This window comes from Sporothrix schenckii (genome assembly GCF_000961545.1).
Source record: "Sporothrix schenckii 1099-18 chromosome Unknown Cont38, whole genome shotgun sequence".
Taxonomy (NCBI): domain Eukaryota; kingdom Fungi; phylum Ascomycota; class Sordariomycetes; order Ophiostomatales; family Ophiostomataceae; genus Sporothrix; species Sporothrix schenckii.
Genome location: NW_015971139.1, coordinates 3,108,357 through 3,125,861, shown reverse-complemented (window position 1 = coordinate 3,125,861; position 17,505 = coordinate 3,108,357). Strand labels below are relative to the sequence as shown.

Sequence of the window (17,505 nt, the reverse complement as noted above, 5' to 3'; positions counted from 1 at the left end):
ATAGAAAATACAAGCGTCGATTTATCCCAATTGTGCCATATTTAAGCAAAACAAACAAAGCTCAGTTCGACGGAACTATCGCAATCGTCTCTCGTATCATGACACCGTCCATAGAATCTCCTCTGGCGGCTGCATTAAAGCCTGCTGCCGGCTGTAGTCTGATGTATTGACCACAATCACATCTTCAATATCGTGACGCCCATCGTTTCTCGGCCTTTCCGGTGGCATAGAAGGAGCTAGCGGCCCCATAGAGCTGGAAACAAGTTGTCCGATATCTGTATCGTCAAAATTGCTCCAGGAAAGCGACACGTCTGCCTCTCCCATATCTCTATCCATGTCGAACGGAGGTGTCCAAGACCAGTTGACAACGTCTGATACACCATGGTTCATTTCGCCCTGTGGCAGCGACAATACTGCACTGTCAAGAAGAAGAGCAGGTGCCGTTGGATGTTGCTGCTCTCGGGGCATCGCAACAGAGAGAGACATTGGCAGAGACATTGACAAGGGTGGCGACAGTTCCAGCTCTGCTTCACTCCCCGGACCTGAGCGCGACGTATCTGCAGCAGGAAAGCCAGCCTGTGTGCGCCACCGCGTCACTTCGTCGCGCAGTTCATCGCGCTCGCGCGTTAGGGTGTCGATCTGCCGGGTCTGCTCGTGGTGTCTGGAAATGGACTCGTGCACCACCGTATGTTTGGACAGACGGTCGATGTCGGCGCCTGCCAGGCTGGGCAGCATCTCGGCGAGTTCCTGTAGGGTGTCAGTATAAGCGGTCTTGCAAATACTGCGCACCGAGATCCCCACATACGATCAGCTTCTCGCGAAAGGCCTCGCGCCGCCACCGTTCAAATATGCGGTGGGCCGCGCGGTCGTCGGACGTAAATTGGCGAACCCGCTTGCGCGTCTTTTCCTGTGTGGCGGTCCCACTGCCATTCTTGTCGTCGTTGTCGTGGCCCTTGCTGCTCTTGTTGGACAGCGCCGTGTCATCGGTCATCTGCGATCTCTGGCGGGCCCGAGCAAGGATCGACAGCTGTGCCGGCATCTGTGTAATTTTGTTGACGTTGTATGCAGGACTCGTTAACAATCGAATCAAGTAACGTGACGACTCCTGGCGCAGGGCACCGCGTGGCAGGGCAGAGGCATACGATGGTCTCGGTGCGCGTGTTCGGAACGTGTTAAGGTGACTGATGCTTCCAGCAACGGACGGAAATGTGTCAGTACGAGATAGAATGATAGTGACAAAAGAAGGCGGCAAAAAATGTCGAGGAGGAAAGCGAGGGAAAAAAAAAAAGAAACAGGGTAAGGGGGTGCGTGACGTTGGTACAATAACCGTCTCCACTTATGCATCCTTCTTCTTTTATGGCCAAAGGCTCTGTGATCTAGCCACCACCATCTGCTTCAGACCAGGTTTCGTTGTCCCCTCCCCTTTTTCTCTCATTTTCCTTATGCCTCCCCTCGTTTTCAGCGTATCTAACGCCAGAATGCCCTGTTTACCCCAGCCACTGCCGCTAATCAGCGTGCGGAGTCGGACTGGCGTGCGTTGGACTGACTCTCCCCACTTCATCAGCTGACACTGATGACTCGGCTGCGTTGCGAGCACGTCAACCGTGGTCTAGAGAGGCTAAACTAGACAAAGTCCAAGTTGATATGTGAAGCAATACGTTGTCCATTGTGACCAAGTAGTCGCGACATCCATTCATATCACAGCTGCATGTGCCACAAATCGACATCGCAACGTCTTCACATATAGTCGATGCAATTTCGCAAGCCGGTGTACAATAGACAACGAGATAAAAAGGGTATATTTCAGAATAGAAAAATGAGCTTCGACGGATCTATAACATAGCTCCGACGTAGCCTGGACAAAGCGCCTCTAACGACAGCTATTCAATATCGTCACACAACGAAAATAGTCCATCCAAAACAACTGCCAGGTGTGCCACGTCTCGCCCTTCCGGCGCCCACGCCTTGAGTATATCACGTACGAGCTGGACACCGTCCTTCCATCGCGGCGGCAGCAGCGAGTCGGGGAGAGTAGAGCCTGGCGACGAGGCACTGTTTGCAGCATTGCCAACGCCAAACCCGTGCATGACGGCCAGGTCCCGCTGTTCCTGCAGGGCTAGTCGTGTCCCGATCAGAGCAAGAGCACTGCGAGTACAGCTGCGGATGGCAAGCCATGAGCCCTGGTGCCGATGGGCGAGCCCGTTTGCATTCGCTTCGATGCGGTCGACAGAGTTGCGGAGGTAGTCACGCACTAGTCGGACGAGATTCTGTCGCGTGGCTTCGGCGTATTGGCTGACTGATGCGGACGTCCAGGCGTTGAGGGGCGCCAGCGGCGACTCGAGTTTCATGACTGCAGCAAAGGCGGGGAAGCGCAGCAGCTCGACGGCGTCAATTCCATGGCCACGAAGCACCCAGGGGAGGATATCAGATGGAGGCTCCCGCCACGAGTCGGGAAACCGCATGGCCGGCGGCAGCAGCTGCATCCATTGCTCCAACTGCAAGTCGAACTCCGTCGTGTCTAGTACTGCGGGGTCGATCTGCATGTTAGGCTCGTCTGTGCCGTTGCTTCCCTCCTCGGTGTGTGGTCTAGATGCCTGCTCTACGTCGGCACCGAGTCCCAGCAAATACCGGCTGTTGATGATGCGGTACATGAGCCGCTTCAACGTAATCTCAGCTAAGAAGAAGAACCATCCAAAGGTGAGGTGGGACCGATCGACCTCAGGCTGGTTCGTCACGAGAAAACCGCCACTGTCGACGCTCAGCTCGCGGCCATCGATCTCCATGTCGGGCACGCAGGGGAAGACGTGCGGATAGCGGATGGCATTGATGCCAGATCCAGGCAGGCCGAGCTCCAGCCGCAGTTCGACTTCGCTCTTGAGGACGCTCCAGTAGAGCGCATCCTCCAAAGCTCGCTCGGTTGACGTAGAGGGCACATCGTCGCGGCGCATCGGCGCAGTGAGACCGTCGCCATTGCCGAGGTTGTTTCGTGGGACGTTGGGGACGGTATCGACGCGGTTGTGGGCGATAAAGTAGGAGACACAGCTGGAGCCTGCCTGGACGAAGGCCCTCCATGCTGGTAAGATTCGTAGCGTATGCATCAAGTAGACACCCGTCAGGAAACCGCACCGGGCAGCCAGCAACGAGTCGGTGCATATCAAGCATCCCATTCTCTGCTGCGCCTCGTGAAAGTAGGCCTCGGCGATAGAAAAGGCCGGATCGGTACGGTCGACCTTCACGCGGCGGCTGGCTGTGGTCTCGGTGAACGGTATCGATAGAGTGGAGACTGCAAGAACGAGATACTAGAGGAGCAGTGACGTGAGTCGAATGTTCAGATGCAAACAGGTACAAGCAATAGTAGCAATTACAAGAGAAGAAACACAACGTATTCCCCTGGTAATCACACACCATCAGACAATTTCGGCCGGTCCAGGCCAGTGGAGACGCCGCAAAGATCTCGGCATCGGCGCGCAGTGCGGCCGGGCCCAGAATCGGGTTCTTCAAATTATTGTTGACGAGGAAGTTGTCGACGAGCTCGAGAACGCGTGTGCGCCTGATAAAGTCCGGCTGGCCAAATGAGTCGAGCGGCTTCAGCGGCATGCCGTCCAAAGTGTCATTGGCGGCGCTCGAGGCTGGCGTCTCCATGAGCGAAACAACGGACACGTGCGGTGTGATCTTGAGGGCGTCCAGCTTTCGTTTGAACACGGGCCAGCGCAGCATCGCCTCGATGCCCATGTCAGCCGACGCGTTGAGCATGGCTTCGGTGCCAATGGGCATGTCCGTGTCGGTCTGCACACGGGCGGCATAGCGATCAAAGGCCTGGCGCGCGCTGCGTTTCTGTGCTCCGTTCTGTCCACCATCGCTGTTTCGGTGGGGCTGGGCATAACTAGAGTCGGGGCCAAAGCCGTAATACACCGATGCCGGCTTGTCGAGCGTCGTCGGCGAGATGTGGTCATCCGTCCCGTCGAATGGCCCGTGGAGGTTGACCGGCATCGAGGAGCCAGAGAAGCCACCAGCAATGCCTCCGCGACCATTCCTGGTTCCAACCGACGACTGCCGCGAGTCTTGAGAGGGACTTTGCCCGGTAACGGCTTCTGGCTGACGCTGTTGCTGCTGTTGCAGAATCAACGTGTGGCCCTGCACAATCAACTTGAGGTCGTCGAGCTGCTGCAGGATGGCGAGACTGGCCGGGTCGAATCGAGACCGCTCCGGCTCGGCGTAGTGGCAATCGCCGCCTGTTCGTTGGCAGAATCCACAGATCGGTCGCACATTGTCACATTTGGTCTTGCGTGTTCGGCACACCAAGCAGGCCGACGGCGCTTTGGTGCGCTGGTACGAACCGCCAATGCGGCTGGGCGGTGCCGGCTGTAACGAATCGCCCGACTTCCGGCGCCGTTTGGCTGACGTCGACGACGGTGCGTCGTCGAGTGTAAAGGTGGACTGCATGGTATTGTCGGTAGGTAGTTGTGTGGTCAGTGGACAGAAAAGCAGTGGAAAACGGTGAACTGGGAATTTGAGTTACATGCAGTGAGACTTTTGTGGGGGAGTTGTGGACTGGAAAGGGGAGGGGCTCTATGGGAACGTAGAGTGCTGTGGAGTCCAAGGTGTGGTCTCATGTCACAATTCCTGGGCGCTGGGGGACTCGGCTTTTCGTAGACGTCCACGGCGCGTTCATCACACTAGCTGTGAACCTGGCCGCCGTTTCTTACCCCGCATTCCCGACAAACAGCGGACACAATTGCATCTCGCCGGACACTACGAATTACTGGCCCTGAAACCTGAAGCCTGATGCCTGCTTCTGGATTTAATCCAAGTACGAGTTATCGACTTGTGACGCCAATAATGTTGATGTATTTCATTTTGACATTGAAATTTTTATGTCTTCGTTGTGAAAGTAGTAATTGTAAGCTTTCGTATGACTTGGTTTTCATTGAAAAAGTAAATAGGAGTTAGGACGTAACTGTAAAATTTTATTAAGAAAAAAATAAAAAAAAGTAAATTCCAAAACCATAAAACTTAAAATTAAAATTAAAAAAAGCAGTAAGCCTCAATGGCAAAATTCAAGTTAGAAACACAGCAACGAATTTTGATATAATCCCATCCTTTTTTTTGGAAACCCGTTACTGTAGACCAACACCACAGAATTGCATCTCGGAATGTCCACCTAGGCCAATGAAAACACTGAGGAATCACGTCAAGGCGGGACATTTGGGACATGCCGCAATATGACAACGTCAAACAACAGCGTCTATGATACATTTTACCGGGGTCCCGTTATGCCCGCAAGGAACTGAAAGAGTAACGATATGTTTCTCCGTTTTCTCACCAAAAGATGAGTTTGAACCAAATCAACGCTCCGAGATGATAACGGAGATGTATATGAACACCTAGACAATCAAAAAACGATGTCACAGTGAAGCTGTTGTAAGAGCCCAAATTTCAGAGATTTTACCATGAAGATAGTTGTGACAAGAGTATATAGAATTTGCGTAGAGTTTTGTTTATACCGTACGCTTAGTTGTTGTGAAGTGAATCACCGTTGGAGAATGCGCGTATTTTATACGTAAAGACGCACTTGGTCTCTATACGTGGTACACAGGATGACATCGGACAATGTAGGAATACACGTGCAGTAAATAAAATGAAATTAGTAAATAGCAACTATACGTTGTACCAGTCCGCGACCAAAAATGCCGTATGTTGCGACTACCGTATTTCGCCCCACGGCTTCACGGGCCATCGTTGGAGAGTTAACAGGTGCCAAAGGGAGGTTCATCAAACCACACCTCGGAAGCACAGACGGTGGTGTATGACCGATGAGACCCCGACCATTCGTAAGGCTGTCGATGAGGGTGAGTTGAGCAAAGGAGATAGTGATCTGGATGACCCGCTAGGCGGTCTGCAGCATCGTGACGTTATCCTTGGCTTCGTGCGTATTTTTAGAGGTGTTCGTAGTGAATTTCGACCGGATCGGCACAACGCTTCCGGGCAACGCGGTCCTAGTCATTAGCCAATCTCACCACAAAGGATGAGTACGATGTTGAGGTGTATCAGCTTCGAGGCTATGCAGGACAGGTCTTGTTAAGTCGGATACCTTTGCACATCAGTCAAGGCTTGCCCACTCTTCGTCAACTGGTATGCACGCAGTCGCTCCAACTTATTGCACTTACCAGGGCCGTGGTTGAGTGCCTCGTCCAGCGTGCCTCGACAATATCAGTTGAGCGCCGTGTACGGCTCCGTGATGACTGGCTTCTAGGACCCATGAACTTGTTTATGCCAAAATGGCTTTGTCTCTTCGGCCGTTCAAGTCGGGTCCCAGCACCGCCGCCACTGCTCGAGTTAGCCCAAGTCGTCCTCCCAGTGGTGTTTGGCCTCAAAGATGTCTCTCGGGTAAAATGTCACGGGAATCTGCTTCTATTGGAAGGCATTGACGTCGTCGATGTGGAAATCGTCTTCGTCGGCACCATGTTTGTTGACCAGTTCGTCAATGCCACCATAGATGAGCAGCGCGATATAGGACACCTCGCGCAATAGTGTCGTCTTGATGGAGGGCATCTGCCGTCGGGTATTTAGTGAAAGAGATTAAGTCAGCGGATGAACACAGAATTGGATGAACACAGAATTGATACTCTGCCAAAGTAAACCCAGGCAATTACGAACATAACAGGCTACATTTCAGATGTAGGCACGGAGACTAGAATAGCTCCCGACAGTCCGTCGGCTCGGGGCTACCAATACAACGGGCAGACGTTCTACCGCGTCTGCCCCGTTTTTGTGGGGGGCGAGCTATGCCATGTACAGCACCTCGTTCCTCTGTCACAGCCATACATAAAATGCTGGCTCTGGCATCTCCTTCGGTGCATACTTCGGCTTCTGTGCAGCTGTTACGTAGCGTATTGGTGGTGTGTCCAGGAAAGACTGGTGTGGACGGGCCGATGCCAGTACGTGGTTCAGCTGCAATTCTGGCTGCTGTGACTGTCCGTCAGAACTAGACCGTCAAGGCCGGCCACGTCACCGACGGAAGCTACATTGCATTTACTGTCCTCGAGGCTGTCGGTGTCGTTTTGGGCTGCTTCCTGGAACCAAGTGAGTAGATTATTCGCAGCGACGGCACGCGTGTGTAGAAGGGGAACACAGTCTGAAAGCCATATTATCAGCTTGCGGACCACCTTTGAGAACAATGTGTAGGTGTTGTTGCTATTTCGGAAACTAATAAGTGAGTTAAGTATGTCGTATTCCCCGTTTATGTTTTCTCTCCGAGTCCACATAATCCGAAGCTGACTTGCTTATCTCCACTAACCTGTCTTGGCTAACTATCACTCATATTGCTTCTCGACGAGGACGTGGTCGCACACCTAGTAAGCTGCGTAGCTGCACAGCTATGTTGTCGGAAGGAACGGAGCAGTTGTCTTCTGAGCAGCTTGCGCTAACACCAGCTCACGCCTGGTGACAAAGGCATCCAGCACACTTGGTAAGCTGCACAGGTCGTCAGACCTAGCAGATTGTGCTGACGCCGGCTCACTTCGCCCACATCAGCGGCTAACTCCGTCTTCGCCTAGACCGCAAAGCCCTGTGAATCAGTAGTCCTCTTGCGAATCAAACATTTAAGAACGCTTGGCACCCAAACTGCCCATGTCGATCGTTGACACGACGCGATTAACGACGCCCCCTCTCATTATGTCTTCATCGCAACTCCCACCGCTTTCGCTGACCTGTGAGGTCAAATTCCCCAGCAAAGACGACAATCTCCATGACCATGTTGTCCGTTGGTCCGACATCCACGTCAGCGTCCCGGCTGTCGTCGTGATTCCCGAGTCTGAATCAGATGTCGTTGCGGCCATCGTGTATGCCAAAGACAACAGCCTCCGCGTTGTCGTCGCCGGTGGCGGTCATGCTCCCTTCATTCCCGTGACAGCCAAGACACTCTACCTCGACTTGCGGCGCTTCAAGTCGATTGTCCTAGACGAGGGTGCATCGACAGTCACCATCGGCGGCGGCGTGTTGACTGGCGAGCTGCTCACATATCTTCTCGAGCGCGGCTTCTACGCTACGCTTCCCAACTCGTCTGCTGTCGGCGTTGTCGGCGCTGTTCTGGGTGTGGGCAATGGGCCGTTTAACAGTCTGCACGGGTTCATGGCCGACAACGTCGAATCCGTGCGCATTGTCACTCTGCCGAAGGAAGGTGCCGCAGCGTCGCGCAATATCAGCCACTCGTCCACCGGTGCCGACGAGCGCAGCTTGTTTGCGGCCGTGTGTGGCGCCGGTCATGGCCTTGGCGTGATCGTCTCTATGACGCTGCGGGCCTACAAGGTTGCAGATCTGCGTCTCGAAGGGGGAGACCAGGTGTGGAACCGACGGGGCGTCTTTCCCGCTCCTGCCATTCGGGATGCGGCCCGGGCCTTCGTGTCGCTCCTGCCTTTAACGGGCCCTGCGAATGCAACCCTGTTGATTGCACGCAGCCCACCGAATATGCCACGCCCAGGATCGCCTATTGCCTTGCTGGTTGCGGCGCACTTTGGTCCTTCTGCAGAGGCGGAGGCATCGCCAGCTGCCAAGATCCTCCTCGGTGAGGATTTTGCTGCCAAGGCCGCCGTGGCGGTCACAGAGGGTGTACCGTTGGCAAAACTGAATGCCTCGACCGAGCCGTTCAATGCAGTTGGTGGATCCAAGATTCTGTCTGGCACTTATCTGCACTCCATCAACGAGGACGTCATTGTGTCGCTGTTTGAGCGCTTTGTTGGCTTCACCAACGAGCGTCCCGACCTATGGAACACGTACATTGCCATCCCCACCTGGAACACGACCAAATCTCTGCAGCTGGGTGCCTCTCCGGAGAGAAAGGACAACTTTCATGTGGCCCGCGACCGCAATGTGCTCGTCCTTTCGGCCGTTTGGTCCAAGACCGGCGGTGCCGACATCGAGTCCGAGTCCAGTACATACTCGGCAGAAATTCAGGAGATCGCTGGTCGTGAAGAGTCTGGCCCATTGATTGGCTTTGCGAACAACCTGGCATTCCCTGCCAAGTTGGCCGACTACTATCCCGCAGACAAGGTCGACGAGCTAGCACGGGTTAAGACACAGTGGGACCCCAATGGTCTTTTCTGGAGCCCGTCCATGGGTGTCGAGTGAGCAGAGTATGGTAGCAGATGTTCGGGTGGTCCTGCCGCACTGATCCCGACCATATTGTTATTCGTTCCGGTCAAGGATATTGCGACGACCTATGGGATCATGGCGAACGAAACAAGGATTATGCTAACCCAGAAGGAAATTAGTTAGGTGCGTACTCGGTACGGAATTCATTCACGGTCAATAATGGTCGTATGTAACGGTGGAGTGTGGTTATTTGAAAGTACGTTTTATTTATATTTAATTCTGTTTATTATTATTATTATTATTATCCGCCTTCCTCAGCCAGTCCTGGCTATTGGCGACTAACTAGACAGAACCCTCATAGGGAAAAAACTGTCACAGATCTAAGTGGGTGGTGTTTCTATAGTACAGGTACGTGTAGTGGCCCGAGTGGTCACTTTTAACAAGTAGACAAATAAAATAAAACAAATAAAACAAAACAAATAAAACAAAGGAATAATGTGTAAATGTGGGTGTGTTGTGTTACACCGGCGACGGCGTCCGTTTTAACTCCTTAACTAGGTTATACTCCGGGAGCCTCCCGCTCCGAATAAACTAACGGAGAAGTGGACGGACCGTAAAACCCGTTTATAAACGACGGTCTAGGTCCGTTAGTGTTTATAACTAGTCTGACGGTTTTTAAGGTGTTACTGTATAAAATAAAAGGACGTAGGCCGGGGTCTCGTTTATAATACCGTATATATATATCGGGGAACCTACGGCGTCTTTCCGGTAAAGGTACGTCCGGAGGTCGATATAACCCGTGTGGATCTACGTAAAAAGGTTACTCTCGGTCTTAGTTAAGTAGAGGTAACGGCGCCGTACGGCCTTTACCGTTTAATATAGTGTTCGTACCGTAAAGGATCCCGTAAAGTGACCGTTACCGGCGTCTTATTATTAAAGAACCTTTTAACGACCGGTAACGGTAGTCTAGTCCGTCTCTTCGGGCCTAAACGGTAGGGGTAGGGCGGGGATAAACGGGTAATAATTAGTAAACGGTTAAGGACGGTGGACTACACTTCGAATAACTTAAGTTTTTACTTAATAGTCCGGTCGGGATAAAAAGACGGTGTAGTAGTAAATTAAGTAAAAGTTTAATAATAGTATACTTACTTCGGAGTAAAAGAGGTAAATAAGTGTAAACCGGTAAACCCTTAAGACGGTACGGAAGTAACCGTAAAAAATAATGTTTAAAGAGTTCGTTAACCGACGTACTATAAGTTACTATACTCCGAAGTACTACCGTATAAATCGTACGGACCTACAGGAACGTATAACTCTACGTCTTCCCGGTAAGTCTCGTAAAAGTATAACTCTATATAGTAAGACTGTAACGGGCCAAGGGCCCGAGGATGGCTAAGCGGTGCGTAAGCCAGTGGCCAGACTCCCGGACTTCTGATCAGACACCTGTGGGCCGGGGCATGTGGCGGTGCGGTGGCTGGGGAGCCGGACCCCTGATCAGAAGTCCACGAGTGGGACCAGAAAAGGGGGTTGTTTACCCAGCCTTACGCTTCTTGTTTTCTTTCTCCTTCTTTATCGATATTCTTTTATTCAATTCAGGAACTAGCTTTTCGCCAAAGTATTCATCCTAGGTGTCTACGCAGCGATCTCCCCTAACGGACCCTTACAAAGACGACGTTTTATTTACCGAAGGTGTGTCGAGAAAAGGAGTTTCTTATCGAACTAGATACTAAGGAAACGGACCGATTATTAAGGTTTAAGGACGGTATCCCGGTCGAACGTAAACGTTGTCGTCGGAACTACGTATATACGGGAAAAGTAAAGGAGTTCGTTCTTTACCGACTCGAATATAACGTCTTTCGGTCGTATCTACACTTTAACCGTAGTCTACGTATCCTATAAGTAATAGTAGTAAACGTTTAACGTACGGTTAATAACGAAGAGATTAGTATCGTCGGTGAACTTAATAGTAATAATCCCGTAGTAGTAACGTAAGGTTTAGTAAAGAAATAAAGTAAAAAGAATAAATAAGATCGGTAATAACGGGGACCCTTACGGGACACCGGTAATAATATAACGTATCGGTATTATCTTTCCGTCGAAAGTAAACTCCGTCGTTTAACCCGTTAAATAACTAGTAACTTAGTTAATAATTTAAACCGAAAAGTAAAGAGTATATAACGTGTAAATAAACTACCCGTAATAAACGTTATCGAATACGTCTTAAATATCGAGTTAAAAAAGGGACGTTATATTACCGAGACTTTATACGTACCGTATAGTGTCGGTAAAAAGACGGACCGTAAACTTTATCGACTAGTAATACCGGTTACTTATTTAATCCTTTAAAAGAAGACTATTCTCCTCCGTCGTATCGGTAAACCGACGGACTACGATAACCTCGATAACTTTACTAACGGTACTAAAGAGTGTAATCGGACGCCATCCTTTTATTTCCTATCTCTCCCGTACGGTCTTACCGGGTTTTAAAATAATAATTATACGGGATACTTTAAAGTATAACGGTTAATAACCAAGACGGAGGTTAACGGTAACGATATTTTAAAGCCACGGAAAAAACGAGTCGTCGTAAGTCCGGAAGAGTACGTTTAATATTTAGTCCGGCCCGAGGGTCTTCTTTAAAGATATACGGTAAACTATTACCGAGACTTCGTTTAAAAAGATCTCTTAATTAATAAAAATACGGTTAAACGACGATACTAACGGTAATAAAAGTGTCTCGGTATTAAGGGTCGGGAAGAAACGACGGGAGAAGATCTCTACTTTATCGTCAACGTGTATAACGTATATACCGTTTAAACACCGTAACGACGAAAGGAAAGGAGGAACGAAAAGGGTATAACTCCGAAAGTAAACCTACTTCTTTAATCTTTACAAGTCCGTATCCTTCACTAAGGCTTTATATAAAACGGCCCGTTAAAAGTATATACTTATCCGACGAAGGGTACGTCGTTAAGTTTACCGTATCTTTTATACGGTGTCGTAAACGGTTACGGATCGATCGTTCGTCCGAACTCTCCTTTTTACAATACGGAGAGTGTCGGTAACGATAACGGTAACTTCGTCCTATTTAAAAAAACGTTATCCTTAAAAAGGTGACTTAACCGGGACGTACGCGTATATTATACCGGTAAACTTACCGATAAAGTTATTAGTTTAACGTTCGAGTTCGACGACGAAGTTTAACGGTAACGACGTCGAGAGAAGAGTAGTTCGTTTAAGTAACACGGTCTTATTTTAATCTAACCGGGACTAACAGAAACCGTTTACCGGTATCGGTGGTGTTATTACTAGTATAAAGTAAGTTTACGGTATATAATTAAAACCCGGCTAGTCGAGTACGGAGTGTATAACCCGGAACCGTAACGAGGCCTACGTGTAGTTTATAATTAATAAACGTTAATAAGACCGGCCTTTTTATAACTACTACGTTAATATACCCGACGGTGTAAGTAAAAATAAGTCTTATAAATCGGTTAAGTTAAAAAGGACGTCGGTATAAACTAAGGTTCACCTTACCGTATCTTAAAGTAGGTAGTATAAATTAACGTCTTTTATAAAGACGACGTCGGTGTCCGGACCGGGGTGTAACCGGGTAACGAGACGAGGGAACGACGAGTCCTACGGTCGAAGGTTTAATAAAAGTGACTCGTTATAAACCCCGAAGATATAAAAAGGGCGTGGTTTTTACGTATAAATAGTAATATAAATAAAGTCTTTTTCGACTATATATTTTTAATAGAATAACGATAGACTCTTCGTTACGTAACCGATAAAACGGCCCTTACCGACTTAAAACTTATAGTATTTACCGAAGACCGGTCTTAATACGTCACCGTTCTTCGTTTTAACTATTTCTTATAAAAAAACGACGTTAACGTTAAGGGTGTTTACGTAGTGTAGTGTTATTTACGTATAATAGTTTATTTTATATATATTTTATAAAATAATCACTACTATTAAAAGAATATAAAGGATAGTTATAGTATATATATTACGGTTATTATATTAAAACGAACGAACGACGGACGACGACCCGAACCACTAACTTCCCGGTACTCGGTAAAAGTGTTTAAGTAAAAAGGGTAAGTACGAGAGTAGACCGAGTAAAACCTACGATAGTTCGGGTAGTATCTCTCGTTTAAAAGGTTTATTATAAAAAAGACTCTCGTAAACACTTTTATAATAAACGTACCGGGGTAACTTTCAACAAGTACGTACTTTATAACCCTAGGTTTAATAACGGTTATAAATATATAGTCTAGTGTTTAGTTTATACGGGACGGTACGGTAAAGATAATAGTCGAGGATAACGTCGTTCCGAAGAAATAAAGTAGTGTTAACGTTAGTAGTTACGGTAAAATATAAACTACCGGGACGGGTCGGATCCTTACGGACTATAAAACGTATTTAAAGTATTAAACAAGACGTCTTAAGTTTAATACGGAGATTTTAAAGGAGTATATCGGTTAACACACTATAAAGGACGACCTTCGGGTTAATAATCGTAACGTCGGTTCCAAGGTCGTTAACTTAAAACATATCCTTAATATACTACTAGTCCGTTCCTCTTAAAAAAACGACTACACTATTACCGTTCGAGAGTTAACGTACGACGTAAGTTAAAGTACGGTCGTCGACGACGAACTTAACGACGTTAATAATAGTCTCGTATAACGGTAATAACGTTATACGACTAGTGTAAAGGATAACCTCTTCGTATTATAACTTCGTTACTATAATATAAGTATTACTATAACTATTATTTATTTATTATAATATAAGGGTGGTTTATAAAGTAACGTAAAAGGTGTATATAAGTAACGGGTTAATTGTCGTAGTTAGTACGACCGTCGTAACCGAAGACGGTGTTACGATAACGACGTAATATACTTATAAAATAACGGTGTAAAAGAACCGTTATAGGATCGTGTTAACGGTCGTACCCATACGGTCATTTATTTTGTATACGATAAAAAGGACGGTAGTAAAGACGTCGACGTATCCATTCGGGATCCCACAGATCTTAACAACGTCCTCCGGGACGGTGGTAGTGAGTGGTCCGGTGAACGGCCGAGTAGTATGTTTAATAGTTATGTTTTTCGGGGTCGTAAGGGTATTAAGTGTACCGTTACGACCGGACGACGTAAAAGGAGTGACGGACGTCGTAGTACCCGACGTACGGTTACGTTTAGTCGGGGAGCGTTGTGGGCTTTCGGGGACGGTGATAATATCGTTAGTATAACGGTGTAGTGGGCTGCTGGCCAATGTTATGCTGTCTGCAGTGGGGGGCCGCGCGCGTTTGTTAGCCGTCGTCGGGGGTGGCGGGGCGGTTATGCCGCGGAGCCGTGCCGAGGCGGTCTGTGGCACGTTGGCCGTGGCGGTGGGTATACCGGCGGCAGTGAGGGACGATTAGGTAAAGGGACGCTTTATTAAAAGATTCTCTCAAGCCTTACTGCTTTATTTAATTCTGTTTATTTAAGAACCATTTCCAGCACAAGTCATAGACAACGAAAACAATCTGTAAATAGGTGAAGTACCGTTTCTCGGCTATATCACGGGCACGGCCGACTGTAGCCCCGTTGCACCTTTAGTACAGATCCCTGTGGGCAGCCTTGATCAGGTCGGCACCCTTCTCGCCGACAGCGTAGACCGAGTTCTGGATGCGGCAGTCAGGGATCTCGGGGATGATGGAGGCGTCAATGACACGCAGGCCCGAAACGCCGTGGACACGCAGCTCCTTGTCGACGACACCTTGCTGGATGTCCTTTGAGAGACGGTTGGTGCCGCACGGGTGGAAGGCAGTCTGGCAGCGGTCCAGCACGGCGTGGTGCATGGCCTTGTCGTCATCAAGGGGCATCTCCCAGGGGTACTCGGCAACGACAATGTCCTTGAAGCCGTCGCCCTTGGTCAGCATGTCGTAGGAGAAGCGGATGCCCTCACGCATAGCGATGATATCGAGGTCGTTCTCGAAGAAGTTGAGGTTGATGTTGGGCTGCGCAAGCGGGTCGGCGCTGTTGAGCGTGACCTCGCCCGGCTTGGACACGGGGCGCACCAGGTCGACGACGACGCTGGTGTAGTTGCCCTGCTTGGGGACGGGGTAGTGCCACTGGAAGGCGCTGCCAAAGGCGGAGACAAAGTCGAGCTCAAAGTGCGGCTGGCCCTGGCCGCAGAAGGGGTCGACGCCGCCGTTCTTCTTCTTGGCCTCGACGTAGGCGGGCACCTTCTCGAGGTAGCTGTCAATGCGCGGGAAGCCGACCATCTCGAGATCACCCGAGCTCAGGGGGCCTGTGTGGCTCTGGTCGTACGTCTGCTGTGTCGCCTGGACGTGCGGACGCGCAGGGTGCAGGAAGTCGTCGAGGCCGTAGCCGTCCTTGACGCGCAGCACAAACGGCACGGCCGGGTGGTCGAACAGGTTCTGGCCGACGTTGGGCGAGTCGACCACGACCGAGATGCCGTGTTGCTTCAGCTGGTCCTTGGGGCCGATGCCGCTCAGCATCAGCAGCTTGGGGCTCTCAAAGACACCCTGCGCCACAATGACCTCGCGATCGGCGTAAAAGGTCTGGTCCTTGCCGTCCTTGCCAATCACGGTGACGCCCGTCACCTTCTTGGAGGCGGCGTCCACGACCAGCTTCTTGGAGTGGGTCTCGGACAGGATGGTGATGTTGGGCTTGCCGCGCAGAAACACGACGCTGTTGGAACGCACACCCTTGTAGATGGTGTCGACGCAGTGGGTCAGGCCAATCATGTTGCCGTCGTAAATGTTCTCCGTGTCGGGCTGGCCCGTCGACTTCCAGGCCGACTGGATGGCCTTGCGGAAGGCCTCCGTCTCGGGCAGCAGCTCGGCGTGCGAGATGTGCAGCGGGCCGCCGGCGCCGAGCTTCTGGAGGCCGGTGTCGTACATCTTGGGGTCGTCGTGGTAGGTGGCCGACTTGCGCAGGTAGGGCAGCAGCGGGTCCCAGGTCCAGTCCTTGCCGCCGTAGGCCTCCCAGAGGTCAAAGGTGCCCTTGGAGCCGGGCACCCATGTGAAGTAGTTGAGCGACGACGAGCCACCGAGGGCCTTGCCGCGCGTGTTGGGCTTCTCGATGCGCTCGTAGTCGTCGCGCTTGACCATAGTGGTCTTGTAGGCCCAGTCATACTCGCTGCCGCGTAAGGTCATGGCCTTGCCGGGCGTTGTGATCTGGGCCACGTCCTCGGGCTTGCCAATGCCGGCCTCAATGACGAGGATCTTGGCCTTGGGGTTCTCGGCCAGACGGCCGGCGACAACGTTGCCCGCGGTGCCGCCGCCAACAACAACAAAGTCAAAGTGGTCACCGTTGGAAGGCATGATGTAGTTGATTTGAGTGACGCCAAAGAAAAAAAGAAGAGGGTTGTAGAGTGAAGTTTACTGATGATGTGGATGATTCTGATGATGAGACGAGACGAGAGAAGACGTGTTTACGATCACAACGAGGGCAGAGTGCTCTTATATAGACTCTGTGATGAGGTAGATGCTGGGCGTGCAGGGCATAAAGGCGCGCTGATGGATGGCAGATCACTGGTACATCGCATTAAGAACGAATTGGTCGACCACAAAGTCATCGACCTCTCCCCGCCCCTCCGCGCCCTTGTTTGTATCTCTTAGTCGCCCTCCATCATTATTGCGTTTTGCATCAGACCTGGTGCATCAGGAGAATGTTCTCTGATTTCACTCGTTAATCGAGATCGAATCAATCCGCCAGACGTACCGGCCATGGACGGAACCGACGAAACGCGAGCCTGTCCGACGGATGCCCGGTGGCATGAGCCGCATTGATTGGTTGCCCAGTTGTGGATGAGGTGTGAACTATTGACGAACTTGAGTCGAATTAACCCAAAAGATGTTTGAAGTTGTCACTGACTCAGGCACGGTAGCATTGGACGCCAAAGGATCCAATGGAGTAGAGTCCTTAGCGATGGCGCTGATGTGGTGTCCAGCAACAACAAGCAAGATTTTGCGAGGCTGCGAGACCAGTGAGCCTAGCCCGCTGGCAGGAACTTGCCGAGATCGATCCGGAGACCTGGGCTCCACTGGAAGCTCCCTGTAACCTGTCCAACATGCCCTTGTCTTGCAGGCAATAACACTAACGCCGAGAGAATTCCGACAAGTAATTGCGAGGCTATCAGTTCCCAGCGCAATCAAACCTGGTAAGTAAGTGCGTCACAGTAGCAAGAAACAACAAATTAATGCATAGATAACTTCTTCGTTACCTGTGCCGTGTTTAAACTTTAGCATCCGCTGACACCTCTCTACAGGGATAAAACGAACGATGGCGTTCCCGTCGATGCCGAATCGAGTTGTTTTCCGAGCTCTACCGGCAGGCAATCGTTGCCATTGCCATGGACAACGCAGACGATCCAGAGGACTTTACGTAATCC

At 50.4% G+C, this 17,505-nt stretch overlaps 5 protein-coding genes across 5 annotated transcripts; 2 read left to right on the top strand and 3 right to left on the bottom strand.

Moving 5' to 3' along the window:
• Nucleotides 1–96: 96 nt before the first annotated feature.
• SPSK_06491 (uncharacterized protein) lies at nucleotides 97–1,039 on the bottom strand (the record flags this gene model as incomplete). The annotated part of the gene is made up of 2 exons (XM_016733196.1): nucleotides 97–747; nucleotides 806–1,039. The coding sequence occupies 2 exons, from the start codon at nucleotides 1,037–1,039 to the stop codon at nucleotides 97–99; spliced, it is 885 nt and encodes a 294-aa protein (XP_016592742.1).
• An 841-nt stretch (nucleotides 1,040–1,880) lies between these two features.
• Nucleotides 1,881–4,443, bottom strand: SPSK_05954 (uncharacterized protein; the record flags this gene model as incomplete). Its single annotated transcript, XM_016732662.1, has 2 exons — nucleotides 1,881–3,299; nucleotides 3,406–4,443. The coding sequence occupies 2 exons, from the start codon at nucleotides 4,441–4,443 to the stop codon at nucleotides 1,881–1,883; spliced, it is 2,457 nt and encodes an 818-aa protein (XP_016592741.1).
• A 1,363-nt stretch (nucleotides 4,444–5,806) lies between these two features.
• SPSK_06595 (uncharacterized protein) lies at nucleotides 5,807–6,531 on the top strand (the record flags this gene model as incomplete). The annotated part of the gene is made up of 2 exons (XM_016733297.1): nucleotides 5,807–5,926; nucleotides 6,001–6,531. The coding sequence occupies 2 exons, from the start codon at nucleotides 5,807–5,809 to the stop codon at nucleotides 6,529–6,531; spliced, it is 651 nt and encodes a 216-aa protein (XP_016592740.1).
• Nucleotides 6,532–7,674: 1,143 nt separating this feature from the next.
• Nucleotides 7,675–9,126, top strand: SPSK_06269 (uncharacterized protein; the record flags this gene model as incomplete). The annotated part of the gene is made up of 1 exon (XM_016732975.1): nucleotides 7,675–9,126. One exon carries the CDS (start codon nucleotides 7,675–7,677, stop codon nucleotides 9,124–9,126), a length of 1,452 nt encoding a protein of 483 aa, XP_016592739.1.
• A 5,572-nt stretch (nucleotides 9,127–14,698) lies between these two features.
• SPSK_06158 (glucose-methanol-choline (gmc) oxidoreductase) lies at nucleotides 14,699–16,435 on the bottom strand (the record flags this gene model as incomplete). The annotated part of the gene is made up of 1 exon (XM_016732865.1): nucleotides 14,699–16,435. The coding sequence occupies one exon, from the start codon at nucleotides 16,433–16,435 to the stop codon at nucleotides 14,699–14,701; it is 1,737 nt and encodes a 578-aa protein (XP_016592738.1).
• Nucleotides 16,436–17,505: the final 1,070 nt, after the last annotated feature.